Source organism: Clytia hemisphaerica, unplaced genomic scaffold, assembly GCF_902728285.1.
Source record: "Clytia hemisphaerica strain Z4C2 unplaced genomic scaffold, Clytia hemisphaerica genome assembly, whole genome shotgun sequence".
Lineage (NCBI taxonomy): Eukaryota > Metazoa > Cnidaria > Hydrozoa > Leptothecata > Clytiidae > Clytia > Clytia hemisphaerica.
Window position 1 is genome coordinate 437,412 of NW_027103680.1, and position 10,429 is coordinate 447,840.

Genomic DNA, 10,429 nt, shown 5'->3' on the forward strand with positions numbered 1-10,429 from the left:
CGGTATGGTTTTCATTATGGATCGAATGCGTTCATATTGGTTTCGGAACGTTTCGGAGCAAAAAAAAAACGGAGTAGTTCCGTTCCGATGGAAAAAGTGGAGCGAAACCGTTTCGATCTGTTTTGCTTTGTAACGTGTTCTTTTTTGACCTTTCAAATTTTGACGTCACACTTGTTTCGGAACCGTTTTGTTTCGGAACGGTACGGAAGCGTAATGTCTGAACATGGTCTAAGAGACTCCTTCAGCCCCCTACCTCGATGATTGATGAGCCCAAGAGAGTTGAATTTTTAAGCATTAAAGTTTGGAGAGGTTTTGTGCTAACAAACATGGGGAAACACTATTTACTGCCAAACATTCCAGGGCTGAATTTAGTAGTTGAGTTACAGATAAAAGCAGATAGAAGCAAGTTAATAGTAGAAACTCTTACTTGGTCGATGAGGGTGTTTGATGCGACAACGTTATCAATTTGAAGGCTATCCAAAACTGTTAAAAATCCGCGCCCTGGTCTCTATAAAATAATGTTGGTATAAATAGATTAAATACCGGGTGTCCCAGTCCCCTTATATGAAGTGAATTTTCTCGAGTTCTATTAATTGTTAAAGAATCAATCTATTTGCATTGAAAAGAGGAAGGATACACTTAAATTTTGAGGAGTCATTTGTTGAATTTGGTCAACTAGATAAAACGCTATGGCCTAAATTTTGCTCAAACACTACTTTTCGAAAAAGTTTAGGTGAAAAACTGGGACACCCGGTATCTATTTGGAAAAAGAATTCAGTTCGAGCAATCTTTGATGTAAGAAGTAAAATTCAAAATAATTTGATCTTATCAATTAATTGCAAACAGTGCACAAGTCGTTAAAATATTTATCTTACCGATCTTGAAATATCATAGGCATCCTAAAACGAAAAAAACAAAACATTTTTACTGAAACAACATGTATTGACAATATTGTATAAGTTCGGTTGTGTCACGGCTATGGCCTGATACATAAAATTACGTTGAAGGCTTTTAAAGCTCTCAATCTGAAGAAATATGGTTCTTCATTATATGAGAAAAAAAATCAAAATTTAGTTTTTTATATTCCTATAAAATATTATCTTCCTATTTCTTCGTGATTTTCAGCCGATTTATTTTTATGTTTTAATGCACTTACTTTATTCACTTATTGACTTAGAATTGGCTTAAAATCAACATTTCCTGACCGTCTCTGAAATCTCAAGCTGGGATTGTTCTTAATTTATTATTTTGTTTTGACCAAAATCGAGCATTCTGTTCTTATAAAATGATATAATTCCTCACATAGTATAATTCCTTAAAAGGTGTTAGGGTTAAATGTTCCAAAAGGGAATGATCTAAAAATGAACATCGCCTTTTTATTAAGCCTAAAATTAAACTTACCGTGAAAGAAGACAAGATGATTGACGGTTGTTGAGCGCGACCACCATAACTACCACGTCCTCGAGATGCATTTCCTATTGTCCTTTTGAAAATATCTCTCAATAAATTCATATCGTGACTGTCATGGCAAACATATGACCTCATATTTCCACCGATACATTCTTCAATAGCTAATCCCCATTTACGGTCTTTGAGAGTAATCAATGAACCTGAAAAAGTGAAGAATGTGAAATGCAGTAGAGTCTCCATAACTCGAACCTCTTTACTTCCAATATCTCCTTAACTCGAAAATGGTTTTGGGTCCCTTCAGACAACAAAGCCTCATAAACAAGTCTCTTTAACTCGAATTTTCATTTATTCGAACAAATGTGTGTTCCCATGCCTGTTCTGGACTGGACTGGAGTTATGGAATCCACTGTAGTAACGGACTTGATTTTGAATACTAAGCTTTTGATAGGCATACTAGAATGATACCAAATACACGGGTTACATTCTTATAACCGTTTTCGTTTACCATTGCAATATCCATGGAAATTATAGGGGTGAGAGATTGATCAGTTTTAGTTTGAATTCATTGCACATATTGGTCAAAGCAAAGTTTCATCTAAGACGGAAAATGGATCCAACACGACAAATAAGCCCAGTAGATTTTTTGAATATTTTACTGGATTTTGCTAAATTCTCTGAAGGAATAGCCTCTTCTCATTCTTCGCTGAGAGTAGCCTCGACTTCAACGACATATTAAAAGGCCTATCAGAGTGTTGTTCATAATATCTTGAAAATCAAAAATGTAAAAAAGTACCTAATGGTCCAACCGGCTTTCTATGAAATCGACCTTGTTTGTGGTATTCTTCGATAGCTTTCAATACATTTGAAGTGTATTCACCAAAAACATTTAATTTGTTTTTCTTTTGGTTTTCAATTTCCACCAGTTGCCTCCTTTTGCGTTCTATATCTTTGTCTTTGTCCCTTATAGCATTCCTAAAGAGAAGTAGTTGGATTTTTAGGAATGATTACTGTAAAAAAAATAAAATTAAAATCACGTAAAATATTTACAAAGGGATAAGTCTTAGCCATTAGGTTTAGCAGCAGTTTATTTGTAGGTTGATTCGCAGGCTAGACAACGCCAACGGCCATAACAGAGAGCCAAGATCACGCAGCAGTTGGAGATAAAGAAATGAACATTAGGGTAAATGATAAAGCGAATACTCCAGAAACTATTGAAACAGCAACGACGGTCATATCTAACAGGGGAATAATAATAAGCAGCAGAGGCTTACTGGAACTCGTTTTTACGTCTTTGTTTATCGTGCAGATTTGCATCGATTTGCTGACAATAATTGGATGTGTTTGAAAGTTGGTTTTCGTATTGTTTCTTTAGGTTTTGCTTTTCTTCCAGTGCTTGTTCTCGTGCTTTTCGCTCAGCTTCAAAGTCTTTCTGAACGCTTCAAAATGAAAGGGAGAATCATTGTTATTTTTAATGAAATAGCGGGATAGGGTTAATAGCACACCACTATGCAAACGTCATAATTATTACTTTTAACATTTGACCAAAATTCAACCCCACAATCATTTCCATCTTGATTCGTAATGCGTGCAAGTTATTACTTTTGTATTGTCAATAGGTGTAATTGACTTGCAATAGCAATTAATGCAAAGATGATGTGGGATTAAAAAACTCGACAAACAGTAATACACTCTTCTCGAGATGCATAAATTTATTGTTGTCCTCGTTTTCAAACAGATTTCATTGCTATGAAATTATACATTTAAACCAATTTAAATTCCCAAAAGGCAAACATTAACTCTAAAACAAAAGTACTTGAAATTCAAAATGTCTCATGAGGTGTAAACAACACAATTATCATTGTGAATATGTAAATTTATAGCAATGAAATCTGTTTGAAAACGAGGACAACAATAAATTTATGCATCTCGAGAAGAGTGTATTTTGATGCTTATTTTTAGAATCACTGCGGTATGATATTACAATTACTTTCACAATCACCACTTAGAATAGAAAAAATTCACGACAAAGAATTATTGATTCCCTAGGTTATGGTAATGTTTCCCTAGTTAATCCCTAACTAGGAAAAGTGAAACAACTTCCTAACTAGGAAATTTAGATTATTGTCTTGAATTACCCGAAGGATTTTTTGGTCATTGCATTTGGTAACCAGTGATAAAATCTTTTAAAAAGCTGATAAAAGAAACAACTTACGTGTTCTTGATTTCTTCTACAGCATCATAAAGATGTTTCCTGTCTTTCTCTGCTCGGTGAATGTCACTGTCAATTTTCCTGATGTCATTCTGAAATAACGTGATTCAAGGTTAATAAGAGACAACGTCACATTGAAGAGAAACTAAATGTACCAAAAAAAGTGATATCCCTTGATAGATTACACCCTGAAATCGCTTCCAACATTATAAAATGTAGAATTTTATTTAACACAGTCAGAAAAATTAAGAAGAAAAATTAACTTGACATAATTATAATGTTTTTTTTTATTTCAAAATATCACTCAGGATAAAATCAATAGAAAAAAAGTTTTTTATCTTTTGTCTGGTATAAAAATATTTTACCTGGCATTTCTTTAGCCCATCCTTCATTTTCTTATGTTTCATTGTCAGGTCATCTTTTTCGCTCAACACTGCGCTAACATTATCTCGGAAAGTCAACAATTCTTCACGTTTTTCAGAATAACTTTTACTCAGCTCTTCAACTAAATCCTAAATTTAAAAAAAGTTTTTCTGTAATTAAATTAGGTAATTATATAATCATATCAAGAATGCACAATGCTCAAGAAATTTCGAAAAAAATTCGAGCAAAATATCAAGGAATAAGAACTAACTTATACAATTTGCAATTGTAAGTTAGCTCTTTATTTCTCAATAAAATTGTATCGTCAAAATCTGTTTTTAGCACATTGTTGCTGGTAGCAAATTTAACAAGTTCTCCATCTGATTATTTTGATGAGGGATTATGTTCTGTATGAATCGAAGGAACCTAAGATAAGTTAAGAAGTTCTTTTGTATAATTTATTCTACTGGACTTCTGTCTTATTCTTTGTAAGCAGGGTCGTTACTTTATTTTGGCCAGAAAGTCATACAGAAAGAAAAAGTTGTGACAAACAATGTATGAAATAAATCCGATTTAAACATACCTGTGCATTTTGGAAAGCATCTTTGTAAGATGGAAGTTTAGATTCATATCTTCGATGGGCTTTATCTGCATCAGCCACCGCCTATGTACACAAAATTGTAGACAAAATAACATTAAAAAATAATTATGTTTAATACTTCTCCGTTAAACTTTTTCTGACCTCCTGACTTTAATTGAACCCTTCCATTTTTAAGAAACCTTTTTTACCCCAAATCTAGAATAAAAATTTACATTAGCAATTCAAATTCTTCATTTGGAGCCCGTTTATCAGGAACCTAGTAGTTTCTTAGATTTCTATCCCAGCAATAAAAAGCCAATGATTGCTTAGAGCATGAAACTCGGAGTTATGGATTTTTAAATTTTTTGGTTTTGAAAAATATTTTTGATTAAAGAAGCTCTACTCCTGGTTGGTTTTATTGAGCACTCTTTGAATATGATTTAACCTTATTTGATTGATAGAAATAAAAGTATCTTTTTTCTTCTTCGAAACTCCAACCTTTTTAGATTCATTGACATGAGCCCATGATAACTCTTGTTTCAATTCAATGATTTGTTTCTTCATCTTTTGTAGCTGTTGCATGTCATTATATTTCTCTTCGTGGATTTGCATCTCGTGTTTCAGCTCAGGAATAACCTTTAAACGTAATCAAATTAATAACGATTATATTTTTCATTTTCAAATTATTATAAAGTTTTTAATTTTTTTGCCCTTTTTTCCATCCAACCGAAATATTTCAAGGCTTCCATGCAATGGAAGTTGAACATGGCTGAACGCAGTATAACTATCATTCCTTTCAAATGGGAAATTTTCCCATTTCTTTGGAGCTATAGCGTGGGTAGTCACTAATTTACCATTGGAATATCAGATAAGAAAGGCTAGTTTTGTGACCTTCAAATGGAAATTCTAACCAACATAGAAGGATGCCCAAACCTGTTGTTTACGCTCAAGCAGTATTTTGGTGAGTTCCTTTTCTTCGTAAATCTTCTGGTAGTCGTCGGTTAAACGCTCTAATTGAGTAGCTTTCAAGAAGAACTGAAGAAAAAAATTGAGATTACAAAAAGGACAATCCAATCGTAACTCAAAATTTTTTCCAAAGTCAAATGTGAAAGTAACATGTATGCCGGGGTAACAAAACATAGATCAGCTAAAGCTTGGAAAAATAAAGTATCTGACTTACTGCATATTTATGTTTAGGATTGGAAGTATTCAAAAAGGATCTTGAAGTATTTTGTGTCAAGATGGACACTGGGTTATCGATCTGAAAAGAAAAAGAATGACAGTCCCTGATTCAATGCAAACAAATAGTAGGGGCCACTATGTTGCAAAAAAGGTTCCCGTGTGCAGCAGCTTGTGCAAAGGGATTTTATGATTGGATATTGTTCCTTGAATGTAGAAGATCAAAATTTGAGAGGTGGGGCTGGGTGCGGCCACCTGTTGCCATGGAAACTGACGTCAGTAGTTACTATGGCAACCAAAATAAAAAGTCGTCAAAATTGAAAAAGTTTTGTTCCATTCGAAAGAGCATGAAAAATTGATAAAGAAAAATGTCACAACCTATATCTGAAAATGATTCGAATATATCAGGAGATATTAAGGAAATAAGGCAAAATGACGTCATAAAACGATGACGTCATCGAAAAAAAAATTGCTAAAATTCAATTTTTTTTTGTTTTTTTGGAAAGAATACCTTCCAGTGAACATAATATATTATTACGAAAAAGTCTCAAAATCCTTTTTAAGAAGTCTAATAGCCAAAATTGATATTTTTAAATTTTGCATGTAATGTGCTGGGCTGCGCGTACCCCCCAAGCTCCAACCTTCGACAGGCAAAAATTAAAAATGTCAATTTTTGCCAATAGAGGCCATGAGACAAGTATCTTTAGGGCGCATGATCATGTTTTTGCCACCTCGTGTATTTTTAACAGCAGTCCTCTATTGCTCTAGTTTTGCCAAAATCAGCCTTACCTTCCGAAGATTGGAAAACACTATTGACTTAAAATTTTGAGGAGTGTTAGTTATTGATGATAAAAGCTTCCAGCTAAAATCTCAGCAAAATCAGAACATCAGTTAAAAATAAAAATAAAAGGTTTGCATAGGGTCCTCCAGGGTTCAGGTACCCCCCAAAAAATTAGGTACCCCCAATCATTTTGGTACCCCCAAAATTTTTAGAATTCTAAAGTAACCCCCCAACTTTGAGTTACCCCCTTTTTAATTTTTTTATTGTTAAAAATACAAAAAAGGATTTTTTGCTCTTTTGTCATTCCTGGGAAAATACTTCCATGGCGGCCAGCACTTTTTTTCCAGGGTTTCAAGAGATTTTTATATACCACAAACTTTCAAGGGTTTCTAGGGTTTTTAGTTGATCTTTGCTAGTTTTCAAAGATTTCAAGGAAGTCTGTCGACATTCTATCACCCAGACCTGCCAATCTCATATAATTCCAGTGGCACTTAACAGGTTAAAAGGTAAACCCCCTAAGAATGAGCGTTAAATATCCCCTCGAGTCTCAAGAGTTCCAAAAGTATGTTTTCTCATTTTTAAGTCACTGCGATGTTTATATCCCACACTGGGAAAAATTTTGTATTTCTGAAAGTTAAAATGGTTGAAAATGGCCATAAAATTTGGCATTTCAAGGGTTTCAAGGGTATAAATCTTGCATTTCAAGGGTCCCCAAAATAATAATTGACTTTTCAAGGGTGTTTCAAGGGTTTCAAGGAATTCAAGGGTGATGACTTCGTACAAAAACAACAGCCCCCGCCCCCACTAATGAAAATGCAGGTACCCCCAAACATATCAGGTACCCCCTAAATTTAAGAATATTTCCAGGTACCTTACTTTTTTAACAATTTTTTTTTAGGTACCCCCAAATCTCTGGGGGGTGGATCCTATGGTTTGGGGGGGGGGGGGTTCGGGCTGGTTTGTAAAATACCTACCAAACCACATGATTAAACTAAGAGGTAGAGGATCAACGTGTATTTACAGATATCAGCCTGCAAAGTAAGCACCAAATACTCATTAGTCCAAATTTTTCCATTACTAGTCTCTTTTACTTGAAAAACCAGCCTTCAGAAATAAATTTCAATCAAATTGAACAAGCAAATCAGTCAATAATGTGATTTTAGCCAAATTGACATTTTGGTCTGTAAAATACCAACCAAACAGGTGGCCGAAACCAAATTTTTGCAAAACGATATCTGATTATCCATAACACTGGTGAAAGGTCACAGCACTTGTAAATCTTGAGATTCTAAGCCCACCCCAAGATTCTTCCCCTGGTAAAAAAAACAGGAAGATGCTTGAAGGGTTGTCAAAAGACAATTTGCAAGGAAATTTCTTGGGTAGAACAAGATACATACTTGGATATTAAAATGATCTAAGATATTGACGAGTTCGTCTTTCTTTGTTGAAACCACTTTGCCTAAAAGAAAAGAATCTCTTGTGTAATAACTGTAAGGGCTTAAAATGTTGAAATCTATAAGCTTGTTGAATTTCTGTCTACTAATGGAAAAGTTGCAGCATTGATAAATAAAACTAAATAAACCAGCAGCTGCACTGGAACGTAGGCAAAAAAATATCAATAATTGAGAAAAAAAAACAAATAGCTTATTCGTTAGCTTGATATGAAAGTCAGTCGAAAAGAGGGTTGGGCCCATCAAAACACCTTTTTTAAGGACAACCTTATTGGAACAATGATGCTCAAAAACGCAAAAATAAAAAAGAACAATTTAAGAACAATACTGAACCTGAAATGGCTAAATTTAAAGAGAACAAAGGTTCGATTATAGTGAAGATAGGGTGTAAAACCTCCAAACAATTTTACCCTAACTAGAAATTATAACAGGATAAGAACAACTCTAGGTTTAAAGTGCCAAAATTGTGCTAAAAGTGACATTTGAAGGGTATCCAGAGCTGACTGAAAAATCATTTAAGAATTCCTTCATCAAACGAAAATTAGTCATGGATTACTTTTCCTGCTTGTTCTGACTCTGAGTGGTTTGATGATAGTATCCTAAGATATACCTTCTTTGTTTTTAATTTTATAAGAGCCAGTGCCTTCACTAGAAATCTTTCTTTCTACAATGATTGAGTCACCATATTCATGATGTTTATATGCATCTGTGTGAGTGTTGCGGTTACGTAAGGTTATTTCCACAGTACTTGAGCTATGAAAGAAGAAGGAGATTGTAACATGGGGGAGCTGAGATTCCAAATTAATCACTGGTAAAAAAGGGGGAAGTAGACAAAGTTACGGTGTAACAATAGAATGTTAAAAGAGTGAAAAAACATCATAAGAAAGTAATTGTGCCTAAATTTCTACTAGATATGGTAATAAATTATAGCAATAAGGCCATGACTAATCTGTCAAAGGAGCTTTATACCCTTTAGTGGAAGAAAGATAGTGAAAAAATTAAACAAAGCAATGCATACTGGCAACCATCTTTAATGAAAGCTTTCAAGCTACTTCCACGATCTGTCATTGCAGCTTTTCCACCAAGGCCAACAATAAGGGCTGTGAGAATAGCACTTTTACCACCTGAAATATGTTAAGATATTGTAAAATGTATGTACACCTATTTACACTTGAAAGATGAGACCAGGTCAAGGTTTACCGAATGGTGTGAAAATTTTATTGTCTATTAGAAAATCATTACAAACTTTAGCGATTTTATATTAAGTCCTCCTTTAATTTTGCAAATTCTATGTAAAAGTTATGAAAATGAAAACCTCTCAAAAATGAGTGAGAGATTGACCATAAGAACTACAAAAAAAAGAGTGCCTTACTTCCATTCAGTCCAATTATAAAATTGACATTAGAACCTAATCTGACTTCCAATTTTTTATGACATATGAAGTTTTGGACGAATACTCTTTCAACGATACCAGTCTCTGCTTCTTTCTGAAAAGTTTAGAGGGTAAGAAAGAGAGATTAACTGAGAAAGTATCTTGCTTGTTAAAATACTGTTTATATATGAGCAAGCTAACATTCTATATCAATTTGAGTATTCTTTTTCATGAAAAAGTTCCTTGCTTTTCTTGATATTACTTTTCAGTTGCATACAATTTTGTGGACCAGAAATTTTCAAAATACACATTAAAATTATATAGAATTGAGATAGTATATACGCACTTTTTCTTTTATAAGAACAGTGTTTTTTTAGCTGCAAGAGTGTAGTATTCTAAGAAATTTACCAAATCTGAGGGTGAGATATTCTAAAGATATTTTTACATTTCATTAAATCTTTCATATAAAAATATTCAGGAGCTTTTTTGGGTGTTTTAACCCATTTGCAGCATTTGTCTGTGTCTCAAGAGCCAGGGAACTTTCCCACCTATATTCAATTTATAAAATCTCACCTGCAACTGCAAGGCTTTCTTAAGATATTCTTACCATTTAGTCGATTTTCATTCTGATATTCTTATAAGTGCTATTCTTATAAAAAGGTATGTAATAAACTGTTTCAACTGTAGTTGCACAGCCAGACGTGTGCCACTTAATTATTTTAATTATCCTCTTAAACTTGATCCAATCCTTTTTTGACACATTTTTCTATTGTCTATAGGTGCAAAAAAAGGACTGGGACGGTTTTAGTGGGATAAAGCAGACAAAAATGCCTGCGGTGTATAGGAATTACTAGGAATTAACATAAAAACTAGATATTAATTTACTGGTTCAACGTCTTCATTCTGTGTTAGATCCATTGTATTATCATCCTCATCGTTAAAGCTAGCCCTTTTTTTCTTCTTTTTCTTCTTTTTAACAGGTTCATCGTTAACTTGTTGTGATGCTTGCTCATTCATCTCTTCCAGCACTGCTTCTTCAGATTCTTCAAATTTTCGCTTGCTAGACATAATTGGTTTAGCTGGC

At 33.7% G+C, this 10,429-nt stretch overlaps 1 protein-coding gene across 1 annotated transcript in view; it reads right to left on the reverse strand.

The window, feature by feature from the left end:
- Positions 1 to 10,429, reverse strand: part of LOC136803704 (structural maintenance of chromosomes protein 6-like) — a 32,786-nt gene extending 22,357 nt beyond the window's left edge. Inside the window, exons 1-16 of the mRNA XM_067060423.1 lie at positions 10,231 to 10,429; positions 9,346 to 9,460; positions 8,992 to 9,097; positions 8,584 to 8,726; positions 7,920 to 7,981; positions 5,743 to 5,823; positions 5,496 to 5,597; positions 5,061 to 5,198; positions 4,566 to 4,646; positions 3,985 to 4,131; positions 3,623 to 3,711; positions 2,682 to 2,846; positions 2,204 to 2,382; positions 1,402 to 1,610; positions 876 to 899; positions 428 to 508 (exon numbers count right to left, since the gene is read on the reverse strand). Of these exons, the coding sequence (XP_066916524.1) occupies positions 428 to 508; positions 876 to 899; positions 1,402 to 1,610; positions 2,204 to 2,382; positions 2,682 to 2,846; positions 3,623 to 3,711; positions 3,985 to 4,131; positions 4,566 to 4,646; positions 5,061 to 5,198; positions 5,496 to 5,597; positions 5,743 to 5,823; positions 7,920 to 7,981; positions 8,584 to 8,726; positions 8,992 to 9,097; positions 9,346 to 9,460; positions 10,231 to 10,413 (1,905 nt within the window). The 5' untranslated portion in view covers positions 10,414 to 10,429. The remainder of the gene's footprint in view (positions 1 to 427; positions 509 to 875; positions 900 to 1,401; positions 1,611 to 2,203; positions 2,383 to 2,681; positions 2,847 to 3,622; positions 3,712 to 3,984; positions 4,132 to 4,565; positions 4,647 to 5,060; positions 5,199 to 5,495; positions 5,598 to 5,742; positions 5,824 to 7,919; positions 7,982 to 8,583; positions 8,727 to 8,991; positions 9,098 to 9,345; positions 9,461 to 10,230) is intronic.